Source organism: Onychomys torridus, chromosome 2 (assembly GCF_903995425.1).
Source record: "Onychomys torridus chromosome 2, mOncTor1.1, whole genome shotgun sequence".
Taxonomy (NCBI): domain Eukaryota; kingdom Metazoa; phylum Chordata; class Mammalia; order Rodentia; family Cricetidae; genus Onychomys; species Onychomys torridus.
Window position 1 is genome coordinate 81,026,854 of NC_050444.1, and position 24,298 is coordinate 81,051,151.

Consider the following 24,298-nt stretch of genomic DNA (forward strand, 5'->3'; position numbering starts at 1 on the left):
GGCACGGTGCCTGGCCATGCTGTGCCATGACAGCTACCCAAGGTCAGGCCAGTGCTGTGCATGTGACAGCCGAGCATGCTCCAGGCAGGATGCAGGAGCTTGCTGGGGCTGCTGGCAGTTCTGGGGGTAGCTCCAGGGGGTGGCCTTTGGCTTCCTACTTACAGCCTGCCTGTGGGCTTCTTGTTTCAGTGGTTGGGAGCATTGTTACTGTGAGTAGGGCCGAGTCTGGTGTGCTGCTAAAGGGCGCCGAGGAATAACAGATGGCAAAGCGGGCATTAGGAAGCATCAGGTGAAGGTAGCATGTGCAGTTAGCAGCCCGGGTCTCAGAACTGCTCCTCTGGACTCAGCCCCAAACCAGCTTTCATGTACGAGACAGCTGATTCTGGAGCCAACTATGAATGACCAGGGTCTGGGAAGACAGATTTAGATTGCTCCAAATACAGTTTAATGAGGTGTTGTTGTTATTGTTGTTGGTGGTTGTTGGTGGTGGTGGTGGTGTTGGTGGTGGTGTTTTCCTCCTGTAAAAGAACAGAGAAAGTCATAAATCAAAGCTCTTTTCAAATCCATGGGTAGAAACGTCAGGTAGGTAGGTTATTCCACAGCAGGGAAGTCTCTGCGATAGGCCTCAGCTGCTGGATGCCCTCAGCCTTTAGATTGGTGACAGCCAGTAATCTGTTAGTACATTCCAAAGGCTTCACCTGATAGAGTGGACAATGGCTGGCTGTTAAGTGGGGGAACAATAGCCCAAGATAATTTGGTCCCAAGAGCTTCAGCATTCCAAATCTGCACACTTACGGGAGTTCCCATCAGTCATCAGCCTTGCAGAATTTTTTTTTTTTTTTTTTTTTTTTTTAACACTCTCTCTTTCTGGGAACTTCAGTTCATACCGTGGCACTTTTTTGTGCCTTACTGTCTGGACCCACCAGCAATGCAGGCTGTTCACGTTCTGCTGTCCATAAATGCCAGTGATGGCCAGCTGTCAGCCCACACGGGCAACTGTGAGGCCCTCCCATTAACCTTCAACAGATATGATCACAATGAACTTCCTGTTGACACCAGCCCTCCCAAGGAGTAGGCACAGAAGCGACCTGTTCCAGGCAGTCCTAGTGGGTGTGACAAGTGTGGGCACTGGTACTACAGGCAGGGCTGGCCTGCCATGTGCTTGCCCCTAGGGCCCTAACGGCAGGGCAGGTCACATCCTCCCCTACTGCTTACAAAGCCATGTCCCTACTCTTCCTGGTAGCGTATGCCTTGTTTGCAGGGCACATGCCACAGGCAAAAGGGTGGAGGAAGACAGAGCATGAATGTCCAGGCTCCTGGTGTAGGCTCTGGAATAGAGCAGAGGCTCGGCAGGATCTGAAACCATACACGACAGTTTCTTGGCTGGCCTCATGGGAGGGAGGGCCTTTCTGCACAGAATCAGTAGACCGCCCCCCCCCCCAACCCTGAGCCCCCAGTGAGTTATTATAGGCCAGAACTCCCTACATGGGCCAGCACACACTGAGCTTGACTTGGTGTGGGCATGTTCAAATGTCATCGTCAAAACCCTCTTCCCTTCTTGGAATCTGCAGGGACAAGGGCTTCTGTCTTCACACGGCTCGTGACAGGGTCTTGGGAACACAAACTCAGACGAACTGGGCATAACACAGCGGGGGCTGGAAGGGAAGGTACGCAGAGCCTTGTGGCGGTGAGTGTTTTGGGGGACAGCCTGCGTCTGGCAGTGTGCTCTTTCTTCAGGATCCTGCTGTTTTTCCCTAAGGACCTCTCTGGAGCTTGGGGGCCCCGCCCTTCATAAATGGGAGATGGGTCCATGCTGGGTCTCCCTTGTTCTGGCTCTGGGGGGCCGCTGCTGCCATAGCTTCTCACTGTACTTGTGAGTGTGGCTGTTGTCAGCCTCTGGGGGAATGTGCCTGCGGGACATGGTGGAAAAGGGCCTGCTCTGGTCAGGAACATGCTCTGTTCCTGCTATCATGCCCCCTTAGTGGACTTCTTAATTTCTGCTTACTCATCTGTGAAATGGGGATATTGGAAATCATACCTGATAAGGTCCTGAGGATTTAATGAATCAGTCAGAAGGGCTCCCGTCAGCGACTATGCAGACACAGAAGATCAAATGAATATTTGTTACATAAAACATACGTATCAGCTAATGGGACTGGGCCCTGAGTGTCTAGGCGCCGACCCCTGTGCCCAGAGGGCACATAATGTCACTGCTCTCTGTGTCCCCATCCCTCCCACAGTGACAGTGCCATCACTGATGTTAGGCTGATAAGTACTGGGCTGCCGTCCACGAAGCACTAGACAGCCTGAAATCTCTGCTCCTAGCCCAGCCACACAGTTGCTCGGTTTCTTTGGGAAAGTCACCCTCTCTGTACCTGCTTTCACTGGCCCCAGGGGAAGAGAGATGGTAAAGGATTCCCAAAAGCTGGCTCTCCAGAAAAAGTAGCTTGGCTGAAGTGACTCCCTGGTCCTGTGGTAGGCTATACTTTGAGAAGGGCATTGACTTTGCTGTTGGTGTTGGGGTAAGGAGAGGCAAGAGGCAGTAGCTTCCCTGGGCTCCCCAGGTACTAGATGCCCCCCCACCCCCAGTCTGTCTTGGCTGGCTCCTCGGGACTCCCAGGTACTAGATCGCCCACAGTCTGTCTTGGCTGGCTCCATCCCTTCCTCTATATGCCGCAGCCCAGCACATTAATGAATGAGTTCTGGGCTTAGTGTTGACAGAGCTGTGTTGCCCCTCATAGTATGATGTCTAATTATGGCCTCCTTTACCTGATGGCTGCCATCCATCTCACACATTGGATGTCAGCTTTGCAATTGCAGAGCCCAACCCATTGTTATCTATAGGAATGACCTTGGCTTCTTTTATTCCCCATTAGATGAGCACTGAGTATAGTTTTTAAGTAACCAGCAGAAGGGTGTTTCGCATCACTGACCCTGCTAAGGATCCTCTCATAGCCATGTGCTCATATGTGCTTGTGGGTGTGAGAGGCACAGCCGGGCAGGCAGGGTCACATCGACAGATACCTTCAGGGAGAGGGAGGGGCCAAGATACCATGCTGTGCTCTGTTCTAGGGTTGGGGGTGAGGTGCTGAGAAGACAGGAAGGCGGGGCTCCTCCTGCCCAGTTCTTTCTGAGCTCTCTGCTGAAGTGGAGCAGCATGGGGTGGGCTGCCAGCCTGACTCTGGGAGCACTGTCCACAGAAGGGCACAGCCAGGCTTCGGGGTCCAGAGCAGCGAGGGCACAACTGCAGCTTGAGGTAGTCGGGAGACACTGTGGTGAAAAGTGGGTGACTCAGAATCTTCAGCCCCGGCCCGCACAGCCACTAAGCTGATCAGCTGTAAGCAGCTCTGAAGCCAGGATTCTTCATGTGTGAGGAACATAAGAGACCTCATCATCTGAGACGCAGGGGGAAGATTGAACTAATACAAGCAAAGCTCTAAGCACAGGGCCTGGGCACAGTCTGTGTTCAGAAGAGGGGAGCCTAGAGTCAGCTTTTAGAACATTCCAGGCTGGGCAGTGGTGGTGCATGCCTTTAATCCCAGCACTTGGGAGGCAGAGGCAGGTGGATCTCTGTGAGTTCGAGGCCAGCCTGGGCTACAGAGTGAGTTCCAGGAAGGGCACAAAGCTACACAGAGAAACCCTGTCTCAAAAAACCAGAGAGAGAGAGAGAGAGAGAGAGAGAGAGAGAGAGAGAGAGAGAGAGAGAGAGAGTGACTTTCAGCCCCATTCTACAGATGAGGAAATCAAGGCCCAGAGGGTGGCAAGGACTTCCTAACCGGCCTGGGCTGGAACTAGATTGGCCAGCTTTGTCTCTCGTTGAGATCACACTGTCTCCCCTCTCTTGGTTGCTGTCATGGGCACTCCTTGGCCATTGTGCTGTGGAGAGGAAGCTTAAGTCCTCTGTCGATCTCAGATTCCTCAGAGTTTGGTACACCAGGTCTCCCATAAAAACACGTTTCCAGCTGTGCTGGACAAGGATGTGAGACAGACTGAGGCCCCCTCTCCCTGACCCTGAGGGCAGTTACATTCTCTGTCAGCTGTGCTGACTCCAAGATCCTGAGTTCAACTGCAGCTGTCTACTGGGACAGAGCAGCATAGGGGTGGGGGTGTGACAGGGGAGACTTGATGATTGGCTGGGTCTTGCTAGAGAGTGGCAGCCTCAGCTTTGCACTGCCCCAGCCCTGGGAGACCTCAAGAATGAGTGTGGGGCTCAGGGTGGAATCCACTGAGGATCCCAGAGTCAGGGGTGCTGCTAGGAAGGATGGGCACCCCTCCCTCTAGACCTGGGGAATGGGCAGCCAGGGACCCAGGGATGACATTTTAGTTGAGTACAAGCCAGACTCACTAGCTTTCTACTTAGCGCACACTTTCTGCTAAAGGATTGGCCAGCGGAGGACTCTCTTCTTGAGACATCCTTGGGGGAAAGTGGTTTAGGAAAATCACAGACTTTTCTATTTGATGGGAAGCGAGAGAGTCAAGCCTCTCTTCTGAGTGGCGGTGGCCGGCTGAACCGGGTATGTGTTTGGGAAGGGCACTCGCTTGCTCGTTCTCGTTCGCAGGAGGAGGAGGAGGAGGAGGAGGAGGAGGAGGAGGAGGAGGAGGAGGAGGAGGAGGAGGAGGAAGGATGGGTGATGCAAGGATTTTGAAAAAAAAAAAAAAAAACAAAGCTACCTCCATGTGGGAGGTGGAACCTGGTCATTTGGTTCTGCTTTTCCCAGCAGGTACCGCTCCCCTGGGGAACTTGGGTAAGTCCATAAATAGCTCTACTGACACAAAGGAGCTCTGTCTGGGGAAGGCAGCCGCTTGACACGCCGCCGGCCGGCTGCCCGCCCGCCCGCCCTCGGGAGGAGCCGGGTGGAGACCCGGGCGGGTGGCCGGCAGCAGCCACAGCTAGGAGTTGCCTGGGTCCTTGCCGGAGTGTGCTGGGTAGGTGCCTTGAGGACAAAGGTGTGTGTGCAGTGGCGGCGGGCAGTGGGAGGGTAGTCGTGTTCGAGACACCCCGTGTCTCTGTTTCTATTGTTTCTTCCCCAGGGCAGCCATTGAGAGACATCTTGCAACCAAACAGGCTCTATTCTGTTCTACAGTGTGTGTGTGTGTGTGTGTGTGTGTGTGTGTGTGTGTGTGTGTGTTTGCCCCGTGTGTCTGTCTGTCTGTCTCAGGGGGTGGTAGCCCCTCAGGGTTAGGGAGCAGGCTTCTCCGTTTCTGAGCTAGCCAGCAACCTTTTCTTTCTAGGAGAGACAAGGAATGTTTGGTGACCAGTTGGGACACTGCATGGGGAAGGAGGGCTTAGCCAGCAGAGCTGGCTATTGTGTTAGGGATGCTGGCCACACACCAGGACGCACTGGGGATGGCAGTTCTTGTGTGGACCCCCTGGCCAGGGAAGAGCTGGACTCCTAAGCCTGTCTTGGGGAGTTAATTCTAGTCTTCTCCGAGAACTGCCTTTGGAAACACACGCAGCCTTGCTGTGTGCCCCATGAGCTCAAAGCTACCTCCCTACCCTGCCAAGGGAAGAGCCTGCACCTGCTCCCTTGGCTCCAGCTGACACCTATTCCCTCTCCATGCTAGCCCCTGTAGTAGGCAGAGACCAATTCTTTTCTCAACTTGGAGGGTCCATGTCTTTACTCTTGTCCCAAAAGAACCCTAAGTCTTGGGCTAGAATGGGACCCTGAGCCCAGAGCGGGGAGAAGCCTTGGCTAAGTTCAAGCATCAGGTCTGTGACTGAGCCAAACCCAGACTGAGGACCTTTGCCTTCCAGAACAGTGAGGGCAGAACCAGACACATGGGAAGCCATTTCCCAGCCCCGAGCTACAGGATCCCACTTGAGTCTGGCATTATTTGCTCAAGACTCCTGACTTAATGCGTAGCCAGCAGGCCCCTCAACAACTCCGGAGAACTGTTTCCCATCCAGATGGCTTTGTACTGCGGGCACTTTGCTCCCTAGTAGGGTAGCCAGAGTGGTTGCATACCACCAATGCAAGAGCTGCAGCGGCTTGCTCCTCTGACGCTGGCAGGATCTCAGCCAGAGTCAAAGTTTCCACCCAGGCCCTCTGAGTCTTCTGTGCCCAGCCAAGGGCCACCTCCCCTCTTCCTCAGCTCCAGCATGTGGCATGGCTTAGCCCTAGGCGGGGAGCCTCTAGGGAACCTAGTTGCAGAGTGGGGGCACACTCAGGCCCAGCCTGGCATCCGAGAAACAGGAACATAGTGAGGATGGAGGCCATGGAGACAGTGACTCCCTGTGGGGAAGTCTCCAGGGCTTTGAGCCAGGATGTTCCATTAGTCTCCTGATTATAGGTGCTAGTTATCAATGAAAGTACCGCACTTCCCAGCTTGCCCGTCTTTCTTGCCAGTTTTCACGCACGGTGTTTCATTGGCCAAGAAACCCCTCTTTTCCATTCTCTCTAGATCTTAATCTCACCTAACCTCCATACCTGGAGTGAATACATCTGTCTGCTGGTGGTGGCATCTCTGGTGGCTGCATGTGCCCTATTTATGCAGGATGTGGGTTTTATTCATCCCTTAGTCACTCACAAGCCCAGCTTTCTCCCAGGGCGTGGCTGGAGAGAGGTGTTGAGATGCCTTGGCAAGCAAGGATGTTTTTTTTTCCCCTGAAGGACATGCTCTGATGTCCAGGTCAACTCAGACTGTCCATCCTATCTCTGTGACTGGCAAGAGAGTGGGCACTGCCGGGAGAGGACCTGGCCAGAAGCTCCTTAGGATGAGATTTAGTCTCTGCACATCAGTGTGATAATAGGACGGCCAAGTTGAAGGCTGGGTTTGGTGGGAAGTGAGGCAGGGAGGCCTGCCTGAAGCCCTGGAAAGAGCCTGTTCAAGGGTCATACTGTGTGGGGTGGTGACCATACCATAGTCCGGCCGTCAATGGTAGAAAGCACAGCCCTGGATGGATCCATTGCAACACTCATGCCTTGTCCTTTGCACAGACGACAGGGGCTTGGAGTTCAGCTTCCTGGACCACTTTGGAATAGTCATTGCTTGGGCTAGATCTTGAAGACTGGTTTTCTGTTAGGGGTCTGCCTGGCTCTCTCAGAAGAGGCACAGATGGGGAGGGAGGGCCCATGCCCAGCCAGATCCCCAGGGAACTTAAATGCTGCTTCCTATTTGGTCTCTGAGCCTCTAGAGCTGGTGGAGTCTGTTTACCTTCTGAATAGAGAAGGGATTGAGACAGAAAGGAACCACTCACCTGAGGTTACATGGAACCCAGGACTCTGGTTGCCCATGTCTCTCCCCATTGCGTTGCACCTCGGGATATACGAGCTTCATCTTGGGGCACTCTCTCTCTTTTGGACTTCACAGTGACACACTCCTTGGGCTTACTGACTGAGCTTGCTGATCTCTGGAAAAGCAGTGTGTGTGTGTGTGTGTGTGTGTGTGTGTGTGTGTGTGTGTGTGTGAGTGAGAGAGAGAGAGAGAGAGAGAGAGAGAGAGAGAGAGAGAGAGTGAGTCCAGGAGACCCAGCTGTTTCTCATATTCTTGGGCAGATTCACCTATTTTTCTAGCTCAGTTCCCACTTTGGAGCAACCAGGGACAGGATCAGATATTGCTAGGCACGTTCCAGCCACTGGAGTCTCTGGTTCTCTGCAGACCTAGGGCCAAGAGTCAGGGTCAAGACAAGGCTCAGCTTAGAAACAGCCTCTGACCTCACTGCATCTTGCTCAGGCGCCTCTGGGTAGAAGCCTTCTCATGCAAGCTGCAACCCAGGCCCCGGCTGGGAGGTTTGTTGTTGTTTGTGGAGCCCGTTGTTTCCAAGATCTCATTGCTCAGGGAAAACCATCATTCCTCCCAGGGATAAACAAGGCTGCTTATGGCTCAGCCCCCTAAGTCCAGGGAGGCTGGAGCCACTCACAGCAGGCCAGCTGGGCTCAGTCCCAGGGAGCTGATGTTTGGCTGCTCCTCACTCCACACCCCCTCCCACCTCTTAGAACCACTAGTGAGTAGAATGAGGTGGAGGGGAATGCACCACCAGCCCGATGGGAAATCAGAAGGTCTAGGTACTGAGGAATGGATGGAAAGTTCCTGGTACCCTCTTCCTCCTGATGGTGGTCTGGTCATCATCACAGCAGATGTGTGGAGAGCTGCCAGGTGTACCCTCTACCCCAGATGGCCCAAGGGTCTTCCTTCTGGGCAAGATGGCCCAAGCTGCTGTCAGATAACCACCCAGACTCCCAGCTTAGGGACATGGGCTGTGTGGTGAGTTACAGGGCATTGGATGGAGCGTTTACCAGCTGCCTGGTTACTTGTTGGTACGTTAGCCTTGGTCTGATAGCGGAACAGAGGCGGGTGGCAGAGGGTGAGGGAACATGAAGAGGGACAGAGAAAAGGCTGTGCGAGCCTCTGAGAGCCAAATGGCTGGCAGGAACCTTGAGACAAGGCTGGAGGAGGTCAGGGAAGGAGCCAGAGGGTAGAAGCTGCCATGGATTGTAACTGGTGTCCAGTCAGGACACAAAAACTTCCCTGAAGAGACTGCAGTTGATAGAGTTCCCAGTTGGTCCAAATAGCAACTTGGTTCTGTTCTCTTTACCTCTCCCCTTCTGTCCTCCCTTCTCCACCTCCCCCTTCTCTCTTTCTCCTCTCACCCCCCTCTCCTTTCCTATCATACCTGTTAAGTGCCTTTGTGGAACACCCTTTCTGGGTCTTGGAAAGGCTCAGTCTGTGATCTGAGGCCCAAGCTGAGTAGGTAAGGGATAGTGAGGTGGATGTGTTGGTGGCTCATAGACAAGGCCTTGGAGAAGCTTCAGATGTAGCCTGGGAGCCTCAGTGAAGCTTCCTACGGGACTGAGGCTGTCTGCTCGTGCACATGCATACCTGTCCAAAGAGCAAGAACCCATCCTTGTTTCCCCACTTCCTTTCTATAGGGATGTGATTGATTTTTTTTTTTTTTGGCCTCTGTGTAAAAATTACCCTCCAGCCTCAGCCACACGCTCCCCCTTATCTCCAGAGGCTGTCTAATGTGTCTTGTAGGGGTGTGGGCTCTGGACTTAAGGGCAGTGACCCCACTTCACAGTATCTCTCCTGCCTGTGGCTTCTCTGGCCATTGTCAACCTCACTAGTCAAATGAGATGCAAAATGGAACTCTTAGATGAGGAAGAATCATACCTGTGGATTCCAGGTCATCTCACGGAGGACCAGATGTCTTGTCTCATAGGTGGCTGTTGCTAAATACAGCCATGTAGGCGAGGTGCTCAGGATGGGGGGGCTGACACAGCAGGTGATGGGGGGGCAACAGCTTTTTGGAGGGGGATAGTTGGAACATGTTAGAGAGAGGTATTAAGGATGGAGGGCTCTCAGAAGAGAGATCTGCTGTCTCCAGCAGAGAAGGCACGGGTGAGGGCTGTTCATTGTCTGTGAACTTTTAAATCGAAGCCTAGTGTACCAGAGAAAGACGACAAGAATGCAGCTGATGGCTTTTCACCAAAGGAACACACCCGTTCAGGTCCAGAAAGAAAACATCCCATCCAGTGCACTGGGAGTGTCCCAGCGTGCCCTTCAGCCGCTGTGGTCCTGGGGTCTCTCACCAGCTGCCTGCCTATCTACCGTGCCCTCTGTGTAAATGGCGCCTTCACACTGACTTCTCTCCTCCAGTGTTCTCATCACCATGTTGTCTCAAGTTTTATTTTGTCCATTCTATTACTATTTCGTGTGTTTCTCTGTATGCGTGCCTCCGTTTACCCCTTATCCCACCCTTTGACAAAGGTACGGGGTATTTCTCATTCCAGGCTGCAGTGAAAAGTGCTGTAAGGACCTCCTTGAACATGTCTTTCTGCAGCGCATCCCTCTTTCTTAGGTATACCTCCAGTTGGCAACAACGGACTCCCAGAGCTGTGTATAATTAGCTGGGTAGACGCCATCCCCTTTTCCCAAAGCGTGACGCCGGCTTCCAAGCTGTGTGGGACAGTGCCTGTTGCCCCGAGTGCGGCAACACTACTGCTATCAGATACGGTGATGTCTAATTATGTTTTTAATTTACATTTCCTTGATGACTCATTAGGTTGTGGGCCTTTACATATGCTAATTGCTCATTTGGATAACCACTGGCAAAGTGCCTGTGCAAGCCTTTTCCTCACTCTGCTGTTGGAGCATGTCCTCCCTGCTCCCCCACAGTTTTGTGAGTGCTTAAAAAATATTCTGGATGTGTTTGTGTTCCTTATTGGCTAAACACGCTGAGGATATGCTCCCAAGTCTGGGGCTCATCTTTTTATTCTTGTCAGGGGATATTTGAAGAAAAGAGGTTCTTGATTTTAATACAGTCCGATCTGTTAACTTTTTCTTTTTTAAAATGGGCTCCAAGTTCAGAGAGAGATCTTGCCTTGATAAAGTGGAGAATAATTGAGGAGACAATAACAATGTCAACTTTGACCCTCCGTACACCCGCATGTGAATGCTTAACCCAAACTCCTGTGTGTCCACACACATGCACACACTCATACCACACATATGTACACATTCAAAATAAACAATGAAGTTATTAATAAATAAAACCCAATACAATGTGAATTCTAGATTGCATCAGTTACCCCCACCTGTGTGGACATCAGTAGGTTTAGTTATCAGAATTATTGTTATATAATATTGATCTGAGGATAATGACAAAGAAGAAAAGTTTATGCATTTTCACTACAGATGATTTTTTTTTTTTTTTTTTAATTTTCGACCTGTGGTTGGCTGACTTTGCAGACATGAAACCCACAGATATGGTGGGCCTTCTGTAGTTTTAATCATTTTATGTTACATATTTAGACCTGAAACCCATCTGGAATAGGTTGTTTTGCACAGTGTGATGCACAAGTCCAGATTCATCTTCCCTGAGGAGATGCTTAACTTATCAAAAAGACTATCCGTTCTTATTGTGGGACACTGTCACGCCGTCAGAAATCAAGAGGACCAGATGCAGACATGTGGCCGGGCTGAGCTTTGGAAGGGTGAACACAGCTGTTCAGGTTGATGGGGAGGTGGGAGGTGTTCGGGCGTGAGTGACAGAGCCTGTGCTTGTGTAGAGTGCCTGAGAGAGTGTGCATCCACAAAACTGTAAATAGATTGGATTAGCTGGGGTGATGTGGAGCTGGAGACAAGGAGGCATTAGTGGTGATGTCTGTGGGACAGAGCATGTGCCATTTCCTACACAGCACTTGAGCATCTGCAGATTTAGCCACCTCTAGGGGTCAGAGAGTTCAGAACAGGAGAATGATTTGCTTAGGTTCGTGTGAGACTAAGGGAATGACATTCCCATGACATGGATAGCTGGAAGATGGGGTTTGGAGCAGCCCAGCACCCCCCCCCCCCCAGAGATGGTGCATCTGTTTGGACTCAGTGGTATGAGGCAGGCGTATGCCTGAGGGTCTGTCGAGGTGACCTTCAGTGACAGGGTTGCAGCCGAGTCTGGTGTCCAATTGTACACTCCAGCCTTCTATTGCCTCCAATGTTAGTCACCAGGGCCCCCAGCACTGCAGGCCCTGGAAGTGGAGGAGCAATGCAAACAGATTAGACAGGTGTCCTGGAAAGAGCCGGGACATGCATTGGGTCAAGATCTGACCCCTCTGAGCAGGCAGACATCCTGGAAGAATGATACTCAGCAGAGGAGTGACTTGACCTAGGTCTCACAGGGAGCCCAAATGACTGAACCCAGGAGAAGGCTAGGGGTATAGACAGGCCCCTTCCCGTGATTCTGAGGCCTTTGGTACAGGCCTCAGTTTCCTGCCTTGAGCTAAGCAGCTGCAAATACTCCTATTCTAAGGACCAGAATGTGTTAAGTGCTCTGTCCCAGAACTGAATGCAGGGGCGTGAGCTGACAGTGTCAGTGACGTTGATGCTGATAGGCTAGGAATATGATTGCAGGATTTGTAGGTGCTTACTGAGCACCTGTGACGAGTCAGGCCCATGTCTTATGCTTTATGTGGAGTGTCTACAAGCTCTGCTAGGATGTGGAGACTTGGCATTTGAATCACTATGCGTCACACAAGGCAGCCCCAGCCTTTAAAGAGGTCAAGCACATGCGCACTGATCTTAGCGGTGGTGGAGATGGGATTTGAACCCCCCCTCCCCTGCCCCGATTTGTCCCACCTGGTTTACCACGATGAATTTCTGTGCCATCATTTCTGGCTTTCAGGGTGCTCCCATTCACTAAGCTATTGCATAGCAAAGTGTAGCTGGGGGCTGGCCCATGGCACCCACCTGTGAGCAGAGGGCACCATGGCATGCTGCACACTGCTGTACACCAGGCTTTTCCTCCACCTACCCCACCATGGCACACTGGCTTCAGCACATGATTAGGAAATGGGTATCAACTCCAACTTCCCCACCTAGTCTCAGTTGCTAGCCTCATGACCACAGAGTTATTTTTGCCCTTTCCTGGGGCCTTCTTGGTACGTCAGAGCTTTTTTTGTTCCTGGTTGACGAACCTAGAGTAGGATGGTGTAGGTAGGCCTTATTTGGAGTGGACTCTGGGAAGGAGTTGGTTTAGGAGGGTCTCTAGGTATGTGGCATTGTAAACCAAACTCCCACAATACACACACATTGGACTCAGATTCCTGTGACCAGTCACTTGGAGCAAGGGTGGGTCATGCCTGTGGCATGGCTCACTATTGCCCAGCACAGTGTCTACCCCATGGGCACTCAGGAGAAGTCCTTGGAAGGAAGGGAGGAAGAAAGGAAGCAACAGAGGTCAGGAAAGACCATGAAGGAATGAGAAAGGGAAGGCTTTGAATGGAGTGTGTGTGTGTGTGTGTGTGTGTGTGTGTGTGTGTGTGTGTGTACATGTGAGTGCATGCTAAGAGCTCTATCGCCTCAGGTCCTCTTCCTGTGTGTCCCTGTGAGCCCCAGCCCCAGCTGATTGTTCCTTCAGATGCCCTGACTGAAAGGCTCTAGGCAACTCTAGGCTCCCTTGCCAGGGCCTCCCCTGTGCTGTCTCTGTGGTCCAGGCAGGCCCCTGCTTTGGCTCATGAAGATTGGAGCCTTGGCTCACTTCCTACCCTCGCTCCTCAGAGTTACTCAGCAAATGCCTATAGAACCCAGCCACGTGCCAAGGCCTGTGCCAGGCACTAGCACCAAAGACCAACAAGATTCATCCCTGCCCTGAAGGGGCCAGGTTTCTAGGGGGAGAGACCTAGGTGAAGGACCAGGTCAACCTCTCCCTACCCAGCCCTGCCTCAGGGGCTGTGGAGGTGGGAGGAATGGGCAGGGCTCTCAGGGGGAGGGAAGGAAGAAGGGATGGGAGGGGACAAGAGATTCTATGTGCAGCTGGAGACAACTGAGTGCCTGGTTGCTCCACAGGGCAGGGCCTGGGTATATGTAGGAACCCAGAACCTCACCTGAAAACTGTCTGCTTAGCGCTGGAGGGATCAGGAAGATGGATCTAGGGATAGTGGAAATGGAGCCTAATGATGGTGGAATTGGGAATTGTTAACTGAGCTGCTCACCCACCACCATGACCCACCTTTGCTTGTATCCACTCACTTCCAGCCACCCTAGGAGGTCAGGATCATTGGCCCCATTCTGAAAATAAACAGACTCAGAGGTTAAGTGACTCGCGAAAGATCAAAAAGCAAATAAGTAAAAGAAACTCTGAGAGAAGACGGGAGAGTAGGCTAGGACATGGTCCCATGAGCCCAGTGCTGCTCTCAGAGTGAGGCTGGAACTCCCCAGCACACCCAAACCCCTGCCTCATCACAGAACAGGACTTTCTCCAGGAGTCTATGCAGTCTCCAACCGCATCTTGGAGGCCTGGATCCTTTGCCTCCCCCATTTCCTCCTCTATAAGCCTCACCTAGGCTTTCTAGCTGCCTCAGCTCCCGCAGCCCCCGGGGCAAGGCTGGGGTGGAGAGAGGTTGGCCTGGCTCTTCATTCCAGTCTCTCCTACACAGACCTGGCACCTCTAAGGCAGGGATGTGTTTTGCTGCTGTTTGGCTCCAGTGCCTGGCACAAGCCTTGGCACATGGCTGGACTCTGTAAGAGTTTTCTGGGTTACTCTAGGGCATGGGGGATAGGGAGTGAGCCAGGGCTTGGTCCTGACAAGTGAGGGAAGGGCCTGCCTGACCACTAGGGAAGTGTGACCAGGTCCTAGCATGGAAGCCTGGAGCCCTCTATCTGGGGTCTTTGAGTGGAGACCTAACGTCGGCTCATAGGGTCTTCCAGGGCTACAGAGTTTGGACTCAGAAGCACTGGGGAAGTCACGTGAGAGTTCTAACAGAGAAGTGGTTAAGTTCAGACTTCCACAAGACAGTTCCCCCCCACCCCCAGTATAATACAAAGAATGGCCAGAGAGATCTGGGCTGCCATTGGGAGTGCCACACAACTAGGATGGTGTTAACGTGGTAGGGATACAGAGAGAGTGGAAAGATTCTTAAAAAAAAAAAACAAAAAACAACCCCAATAAGCTTTGTTTTCTAGCACAGTTTTGGGAATGGAGCAGAAAGTGTAGCGTGTCCTGCTTTGTCCATTGTCCCCTGGGTTCAGCCTACCACTTGCCTGAGGGTTGCCTGAGGTTTGATGAGGGACCATCCTGAGGATTTGGTGCCTGGCCCCAGGTTTGGGGTGAGGTGGTAGCGAAAGATCCGGATGAAAGAATGACGTACAGGACTCTGTTTGAGCAACTGGTGGTGGCATCCTACAGGGGCGCCAGAGGAGGAATGAACTCAAAATGCATACAGCCTGGGGCACATGAAGCTGGTAGAGCCGAATAGATTTCCAGAAAGTGGTCTCCAACTCCATCCCTAAGCTGCATGCCATGTGCCCTCCCTGACACCTTTTGAATAAATTGCTTAGTCGGCCTCCTCCGAGTGAGCCTTCCCTGCCCTCTGTGCCATCAGTAAGGGCCTCCCACTACCCCACTCCTCCTCACCGCAGGATGTAGCTCTCCTTTGCGCTGCAGGCTGTGGCCCGTGTTGATCTTGTGCTTTTTTTGAGTGACCATTTGGTTGAAGACCGTCCTTCCCTCCTAGGCTGGAAGCACGGTTGTGTCCACGGAGCCTGGGACAGTGTCTGGCTGTAGAGTACTTCTGCAAGGTTCTGGTAAAAGCTACCCATAGACTCTAGCCTCAGGAGAGGAGTGGCCTGAGAATGCAGAGGATGTTCTAGACCAGAAGTGGATAGTTCATGAGGGAGGTGCGGGGCTAAGATGAGGGGCCTGGACAGGAAGAGTAGTCTATGATGGCTCAGAGCAGGGCTCAGTGGGCCAGTCAGAGGACATCTACAGGCAGGTTCCAAGGCCAGCTGTGTTGGGAGTGGCCATGACTACCATTTACAGGCTACTTATGTGGCCACACAGTGTTGAACTCAGGATACATGATAGCTCATTTCTTTTTCATAGCAGCACCATGGTCAAGTTGTTCTTAATCCCATATTCTAGCTGAGGAGACAGAGACACAGAAACCCTAAGCCTAAGGTCCCTCAGCCAGAAAGGATGAAGCGGGTTCAGTATCTAAAGCTGTCACCACCATGAGGGCTTGTCATTATCCTGGTGTGGAGGGCTAAGCTGGTGGCAGAGGCAGCAGCTGGGGCTTTAGGCTCTGTGTCTAGAAGCCACTCCTCAAGGAGCTGGCTGAGGTTGGATAGAGGGAGCTGGGTGTGGGTCGAGTGTCTTAAGGTTTGTGGAAGTCGATGTGGAACCAGAGACCCAGAAGCTGGAGGCCCATGGACCCAAAGCCCTTGAAGGGACAACCCAGTACAAACACAGCCCAGCAGGAGTTCTGAGGTTCTTTCCTAGTCTTGGGGAACTTCCTGGATCCAAGAACGAACACTTTTCTTGGCTTCTCTGCACCATGGCAGAGAAAAACGGGCAGCCAGAGATGCCAGGGTTAACAAACGCTGGAGAGAGGACCCAGTCTTCTGGCTCTCCAGCCAGTCCTCATTCGGAAACATTCCGACTTATGTGAGGACCACCCTGAGACAGGCGAACACCACATCTGCACTCCCAGAGCAGGAAGTGGTTTCTGAGGGCATATGTTGTGCCTGGCATCCAATGGTGGCAATGAATCATCAGCATGAGAACCCTAGGTCACCTGTGGGGTCAACAGGGATGGCTCCACAGGCAGCAGCTGATTGATACTGGGCAGGTCACTTCCAGCAGCCTACAGCTACCTCTGAAACCTGGTAGCTGGTAAGGGGGGTGGGGTGGGTGAGGTCAGCAGGCGCAGCTGGTCTGAGCAGGAGCTCCTGGGCATCATCGATGCCACCCTTCCTTAGCCTGTTACAAGCTCTGGATTGCATTTGGGAGAGGATTTGATTAGGCTCTGGGCAATGGCTCCATTTAGAGGTCCTGGCTCATTTCCTGTGGCCGCTAGCAGGCGAGACAAAGGCAGAATTAACCCTGTTCCAGCCTAGCCAAAGAAATGATGGATGGAGGGATACAGACCAGGAGGGATATGGACCCTCCAGGGGTGGGGGTGGGACAATAGCAGCCTATGGTTTTGGGGGACTTAATGCCCCGACAGACCAGGCTAATCTCCCTGGGGCACCCTGGCTAGATTCTTGCCACCCCAGCCTGTTGCAGCAGCTTCCAAACTGGGTATCCCCAACTCTTTGCACTTCCTTTTGGAGTGCTCAGCACACCCCTTGTCTAGCCTTTATTTTATTTCTTCCTTGAGGTCTTGATGACTCGTTCCCTGCTGCCTTCCAGTGCCTGTGAGTAAATGAATCCATGTGCCTGCCCCCACATTCTCCCAGCACTGCCCAGAGCAGGTTTGACGTAGATAACTCTGCCCATGTCATTCTCTCTGACATGACAATCAATACGTGCAGTTTATCCTGAGTCCTCTCTCTTTCCCCCTGTTTGTACCCCCTCCTGCCATTTCACACTTCTGGGGTTCTCAGGTCTCCTGTAAGTTTCTCTGGAGGATGGCCTCAAGTCACTGCCACTCCAGTTAGCTCTCCCAGGAACGCTGGCCTGACCAAACCTGCCCAGGGTGGTCACAGAACGCGCAGATCCTGCCTGGGAGCTTGGCACAGAACGGAGAGTTCTGGGCCCTGTGTGTAAAGCACTGACTCTGTAGATGGGCCTTGGGCATGCTCACAGCCTGCTCCCTCCCCCTCTCGACCCCCATCTTGTATGTGAGAGGCCTGGGACAGGAGACAGGAGTTTTAATCCTGCACAAGTCTCTGCCTTCTTAGGTAATCCTCTCACGGGCACCCCTGGGCCTCGGCTCCCCATCTCTAACATAAGACCACTAATAGCTGCCATGGTATCAGTGTGTCTCTGGGGCTAGACTGGTGAAGAAACTGATAGAGGCATTGCCGAGCATAACCACCAGGCTCCTGAAAGCCCTTCCTGGCTGATCCCTCAGGGTACACCCCTGCTGCAACAGCACTTCCCCTCCTGCTTTTGTTTGGTTTGGCCTCAGACTAGGGCTGAGTAGACTCTGGAGGCAGGCTGACTTGCATTTCTGGTTTGGGGCTTGTTGCCTCACTTTCCCTAAGGGGATAGGGCCGGTTCTGCCAATCGGCACCTGTGGGACAGACAGGCCTAGGCCCTTCCCCGAGGCCCCCAGGAAAGGGGAAATTCACTTGACTCCTCAGTTAGTTTCATTCTGTGCCAGGCCCTGAGGCACCCAGCCGCTGCTTCCTTCCATCTCTCCCCAGGACCATAAGAGGCAAGTAGAGATGGGGTTATGGTGGAAGACGAGGGTGGAGGGGGTGGGGGTAGGGGTAAGTGTGAGGTACCATGAGCTTGCTGCAGGAGAATTTGATTTTCTGATGCAGAACCTGCCTGGAGGACGGTGATGGGTTTGGGATCAGGCTGCTATCAGAAGCATATGTGCAAAGAATAGAGACAGAGTTGGGCCCTGGCCCCAGCCTCACCTCCATATTATGCACGTTTAGCTTTGATTGAAGTGCACTGCTCAGGACCCTCAGATGTCTTATCTATCTATACTTGGTCTCTATACTTGGGAACAGCCTGGAGAGTCTGAAGCTCAGCCCCTGAGTTTTCTGGCCTTCTGGTGTAGGAGGCTTGGCACCACAGAGGCACACTTTGATTGCAGGTGTTTGGCTGTATTTGAATCTACAGTTTTGTAGGGAAGACATGCTTTGTGTTCAGAATTTCCCGCTAGATGTGTCATTAACTCTGTATCCACCATCACCATGCTCCTATTCTGTAGTTCTCTGTAGTGTTTTCTCGTGGTTTGTGGCCTGTATGTGGCAGGCATCCCATTTCAAAAGTGGACACTTGGAAACCCAGTGACTGGCTCTGCTGTACAATTTCAGGATCCCTTGTAACCCTCTCTGGACTTGCCTATCTCTCTAAGCCAGTAGTTCTCAACTTTCCCAATGCTGTGACCCTTTAATACAGTTCCGAGTGTGGGAGACCCCTCCTGGAGATGGATAGACGAGTGGGTGTCTCAGCTCCTAAGAGCATCAGAAATATGTGTTTTCCAGTGGTCTTAGGTGATCTCCGTGTGAAACGGGTATTTGACCCCAAAGGAGTTGTCACCCACAGGTTGAGAACCATTGGTCTAAGCTTTGGGGATTTAGGATGACTGATGCCTAGATTGTGAGGGATTCCTGAGAAGTCACCTCCTGGCTGGCTCCAGGATTCCCCAGGGAAGGAAGCTCCATGGAGTCACTGATGCCAGCCTTTGGCCTGGGAACGACAGCCTCGGGATGTCCTTCCTGTTTGGGGCCAGGCCATCCCATAGTCCTCTGAGGCTTCTCTTTCCTCTACCTCGCAGGGCATTCTCATTTTCATGCACGTAGATGCGGGCTCTTCCTACAGTGTGCTTTCACATCCGCTCTGATGCTCCCAGACGTCGGTGTGACCTCTGTCCTGCATGTACCGCACCCTGAAGCTGTCCAGAACCATAGATGGCTCACTTAACTCCTAGAGAGGCCTAGCTGGAACTTCATGGTGCTCACCATCTTCAGGCATGGCCTTCTTGTCTCTGGGAAGCTGGGCAATCATGGTCAAGTCATTGCTCTGGGGGCTTAGTTTCCTTGTCTGTCAAATGGCCATCGTGATCTCTATAGCAAGAACTCATATGCTGGGGTGCCTTCTGTTGGGGCCCTGTACCAATGTGTGCCTACCATACACTCCCATGTGCTAAAGCTTCCCGGGTGCGCACGTGCGTGTGTGTGTGTGTGTGTGTGTGTGTGTGTGTGTGTGTGGTTTCCTGTTTCTTCTTTCATAAGCTTGTATAGATACTGCTGTTTGGAGAATGAAAACTGGGCTCTAAATAGGTCTAGCTGCTGCCTTCCAAGTCCTTGAGTACAGGCAGGCCTCACCCAGGCCTGAGGCCTGCTTCCCACTGCGTGTGCCTGCAGCACTGGGAACAGTAGGACATGACATTCTCTATGTTCTCTCGACACTACTTCCTCTGAGACAGCAGCATCTTACACTCTTATTAGGGGACAGCGTCTTTCTTTGCAAATGCAATCTACTGTCAGAAGACAGTAAGAATTCCCAGGGCTCCTTCCATTGTGTATGAGGCAGGAAATGATGCTGTTCTTGTCTGTCTGCCTTTCTCTCTTTTTTTTCTCCCTTTTTCCTTCCTTCCTTCCTTCCTTTCTTCCTTCCTTCCTTCCTTCCTTCCTTCCTTCCTTTAAATTTCTGAGCTTATCGGGTGGATAATCCCTCAGTGAGGTTCCGTGTGTCTGCGACATCTGATCATTTCAGGTGTTGGGCAATATTTGAAAGCTTTGGTTCTCATCCAGTTGACTGGTTTCAAATATCTACTTAACATTTAGAGCAAATTCTTATTTGAATGATTCACTTAGATTCTTGTTTTAGTTGCTGGTAGTTTTAGTTGTTGGTTCTGGTGTAATGACCCTCTGATGAGATTCAAGATTGTTCCCCATGCTGAGAGTTCCAGCTTGGTGGCTTGTGTTTCGTTCTATTCATGAAGGCAGAGACTGCCTGCTACCTCCTTTACTTACACAGGCAAATAAGGGCAGTGATGCTTCCTATGCAGAGAGAGGGAGTCTGGGCTGGCGTGGTCCCTACAAACCAGCAGACCAGTGTGCTATACATAGAACAAGTTTCAAGCCCGAAGATCTTACAGCCCAGCCCTGGGAGTCTGGGCTTCTGTCTGGCTCTCAGACTGACTATGGGGTTCTGGTATTGGTATCAGCCTCTGTGGTGCTGGCTCAAACATGGAGTCTGGCATCTCTGAGACCCCTCCTCTGAGACTCCTCTCTTCCTTTTTGTGTTGCAGATGTTTGAGACAGAGGCAGATGAGAAGGAGATGCCCCTGGATAAGGGGAAGGGGCCAGGTGCTGAGGAACTCCCACCCAGCAAAGACCCCTCTCCCAGCCAGGAGCTTCCTCCAGGTCAAGACCTCCCACCCAGCAAAGACCCCTCTCCTGGCCAGGAGCTTCCTACAGGACAAGACCTCCCACCCAGCAAAGATCCTTCTCCCAGCCAGGAGCTTCCTACAGGACAAGACCTCCCAGCCAGCAAAGACCCCTCTCCCAGCCAGGAGCTTCCTCCGGGTCAAGACCTCCCACCCAGCAAAGACCCCTCTCCCAGCCAGGAGCTTCCTCCGGGTCAAGACCTCCCACCCAGCAAAGACCCCTCTCCCAGCCAGGAGCTTCCTCCGGGACAAGACCTCCCACCCAGGAAGGACTCTTCTTTGGGGCAAGAAGCAGCTCCTGGCCCAGAGTCACCATCCAGTGAAGACACAGCTACCTGCCAAGAGCCCCCTCAAAGCCCAGAAACCTCAACAAGTAAGAACTCCCCACTGCACCAGGGATCTCCTCCAACCACAGAACTCCCATCTTGCCAGGACCTTCCTGCTGGTCAAGGATCCACCCCTAGCCAGGACCCTCTGCTCAGTCAAGAGCCCCCTGTCATCCCAGAACCCTCTGCCTCAGTCCAGAACCTTCCACCCTCTCAGGAGTCACCTCCCAGCCAGGGCTCCACACCGGAGAAGGCCCTTGAGGAACAGGCCATCAGCTCTGGGGAGCTGCCAGCAGCCACCGCAGCTGTACCTCCAGCCTCCAGGCCCAACTTTGTGATCCCTGAGGTCCGGCTGGATAGCGCCTACAGCCAACAGGATGGGGCCCATGGGGGCAGCTCTGGCGAGGATGAAGATGCAGAAGAAGGAGAGGAAGGGGAAGAAGGGGAGGAAGATGAGGAGGAAGACACCAGCGACGACAACTATGGGGACCGTAGTGAGGCCAAGCGCAGCAGCCTGATTGAGACTGGCCAAGGTGCTGAGGGCGGCTTCTCATTGCGCGTGCAGAACTCGCTGCGGCGCCGGACGCACAGCGAGGGCAGCCTGCTGCAGGAGGCCCGTGGGCCCTGCTTTGCCTCTGACACCACCTTAAACTGCTCTGATGTCGAGGGCACCACGTCTACCTGGGCCATCCCTTCACCCCGCACCCTTAAAAAAGAACTGGGTCGTAATGGAGGCTCCATGCACCACCTTTCCCTGTTCTTCACTGGACACAGGAAGGTAAGGAGAGGAATTTGTGTGTGTGTGTGGGGGGGGGGCGCAGGTACATGAGATGGGGAGGGCAATTCCAGCAGCTATGGGAAGGAATCATAACTCTGTTCCACTCCCACTCCCTGGCTTCCCCGTGAGCCTTCTGCCCATTTGATAGAAGACAAAACTGAGGCCTCAAGGTACCAAGAAGGAGAGCCCATAGGCTCAGATGTTCTGTTCTCCTAGCTCCGTTGTCCAGTGGTCCCCACTGGAGACAGAGAAGGTATGGTTTGGCCCGGAACATTGTGCACTGGGATTTAAAAGGTCTGAGACAGTACCTGGAAAAATAAAGCATTGCAGGGCTGAGGAGACAATGGCTTTAGTGGGTGAAGCACTTGTTCGATTCCCCACAGCCCACACAAAGCTAGATGAGGCACTACACCTCTGCAGTCCCAGGGCTCCTAAGGCAAGATGGGAGGCAGAGATGGGAGGATCCCTGGAAACTTGCAGGTCGTCTAGACAGGTACCACCAACAGCAAACAATGAAAAAGGCCCTGTCTCAAACAAGGTAGAAGGCAAGGACTGATACCCAAGGGTTATCCCCTAACCTCCACACAAACACCCCCACCCACCCACACACATAAATATTATGATTTAGATCTGGTCCAGGCCTAGCCAGACTAGAAATCTGTTAGCTAAGTCTATGTTTATTCTAAATGGTTTGCACTAATCTACTCAACAGGTCTGTGCACTAGAGAGGATTTTGTGCCCATTTCACTGATGACAAATCTGAGTCCCAGATAGGTTCTATAGCTTGACCCAGACCACATAGCTTCCAAGTGTCTGAACCAGTCTGAGTCCAAGGCCAGAACTCTTAAGAGCTTTGCCTTGTGCCTATGTTTATAAACAAGCAAATCAACGTTTATGGTTCTCTGCTTTGTGCCAGGCTCTGTGCTCAGCACCACAGAGGAGGCTGCAGAACCAGGAGGGGTGATGTCCGCTGGGGAGGGAAAGAAAGAGCTCTCTGCGTGGGCTGGGGACTTGGCCTAGTGGAACAAACCGCACCGTGGCCTTTAAGTCCACCAGGCAATGGGAGCCCAAGTTCTATTTCTTACTGTAGTGTGGCCTTGAGTGAGTCACCAGCTCCTGTGAGACTTGCTTCCTTCTCTGAAAAGTAGGACTTAATAGCTCTCTGTGTCCCTGAGTGGGTGAGGATGAACTGGAAGAGCCTGGGGCCTGAGGTCATGATTGACATCACACTTTGGGAGAAGCCCTCAGGGAGCCCTGCTTCTCCTCCCTCCCTTGACTGCATCGGCAATGCTAAAGTGTTGTTATGACACACTGTAGGAAGTCAGGTGGGGGCACAGCTAAGGCCCAGAGACCTGAAAGTTCAAGAGAGAGCCCAGGACCTGGGACCACCAAGAAAACCTAAGAAAAGTTGCCCCCAGTAGGGCCTGGAAGGGCACATACATTTAGGATAAACTGAGGATAAGGCTAGAACAAGGTATTCCTGAAGCACAGACACATGGCATACTTACTGCCATTCCCTGGCCAGACCCGTGGCAGACATCACTAATGGATTCCAGCTTACTTTGACACCAAGTTGGGACATGGCCTCCAAAACCTTCTTAGCCAGGCATGGTGGCACACGCCTTTAATCCCAGCACCTGGGAGGCAGAGACAGGCAGATCTCTGTGAGTTTGAGGCCAGCCTGGCCTACAAAGCAAGTTCTGGGACAGATGGGGCTGTTACACAGAAATCCTGTCCAGAAAAACAAACCAAAACCAAAACCAACCAACCAGACAAAAACAAACAAACAAAAAACCAAAACCAAAACCTTCTCAGCTTTGTAATCATAGACAATTCTACAGACCTGGCATTTTGAAAAACCACTTTCAGGGCTGGAGAGATGGCTCAGAGGTTAAGAACACTGACTGTTCTTCCAGAGGTCCTGAGTTCAATTCCCAGCACCCACATGGTGGCTCACAGCCATCTGTAATGAGATCTGGCGCCCTCTTCTGTACACATAATAAATAAATAAATAATAAATCTTAAAAAAATATATTAAAAAAAAAAAAAAAGAAAGAAAAACCACTTTCTCCAGGAAGGTGGTCAGGCTCTCAGGACCATGAACTTTGGGCCTGGACACTAGAACTAAACCTCCAGGGTTTGGAGTTGGTTCTGTTTCCTCGTCTGTAAGTTCCCAGAGAGGGTATCACCTTGTGACTTCTCATCCCCAGCCCAGCTCTCTGGAACCAGAATTTCCATGGCTAGTACCCAGACCCTGCATTTTAACCAAATGCTCCGGGGGGTCGTGATACTGACCTATTACCATCTTAGGCCAGTCCTTGAGACAGCTGCTGCAGGCGAGAGCCTGGAACTCCGTGTCATCGGGATGAGATCTCAGAGGGCCCACATAGACACTGGCCACCCTTCTCTAGAGGGCAGCTGAGGACCAAGGGCCCAGCCAGCTACCCCGGGCCTCCCTAGCCTGCCTCCCACTAACCCCTCCCTTCTTGTTCTGTCTCTTTCTCCGTCCTTGCTCCGACACAAATATTTATATGCAGAGACGTTAACACACATTCGTGCATATATTCCAACTTGCCCCTCAGTCCAGGTGGCCCCACCAGTTCCCAAGGACAGACACCTCCACCTGGGAGTCTAGTGGCTCTGTACCAGCTCCCTCCTGCCTCCTCTTAGTGTTGTCCAGGGTTCCCACTGGCATCTTCCCATCTCCACCGACCCCCCCCCCCCCCACCCCACAACTCCCCCACCGGTGTCACTTCCTTTCTCAGGCTTGAGTGACAGCTGCCAGGGCCCTGCTGTCCCCAGCCTGTTTCCTCACGGGGAAGTTACTGCAGGGGGCTCCTGGGAGGCTGGAGCAGCTGGATGCAAGAGTTTAAGGCAGGATCTGGCACTCTGCTCCTGATGGGTCC

The 24,298-nt window shown here is 52.5% G+C and overlaps 1 protein-coding gene across 5 annotated transcripts in view; it reads left to right on the top strand.

Moving 5' to 3' along the window:
- The window catches only part of LOC118577261 (regulator of G-protein signaling 3-like), a 49,049-nt gene that overhangs the window by 14,633 nt on the left and 10,118 nt on the right, over window positions 1-24,298 (top strand). The window contains exons 1-2 of one of the 5 annotated variants that reach the window (XM_036177385.1): window positions 4,473-4,514; window positions 20,151-21,392. In XM_036177385.1, the coding sequence (XP_036033278.1) occupies window positions 20,151-21,392 (1,242 nt within the window). In that variant the 5' untranslated portion in view covers window positions 4,473-4,514. The other 4 variants (XM_036177384.1, XM_036177383.1, XM_036177387.1 and 1 more) reach the window with 4 other exon arrangements.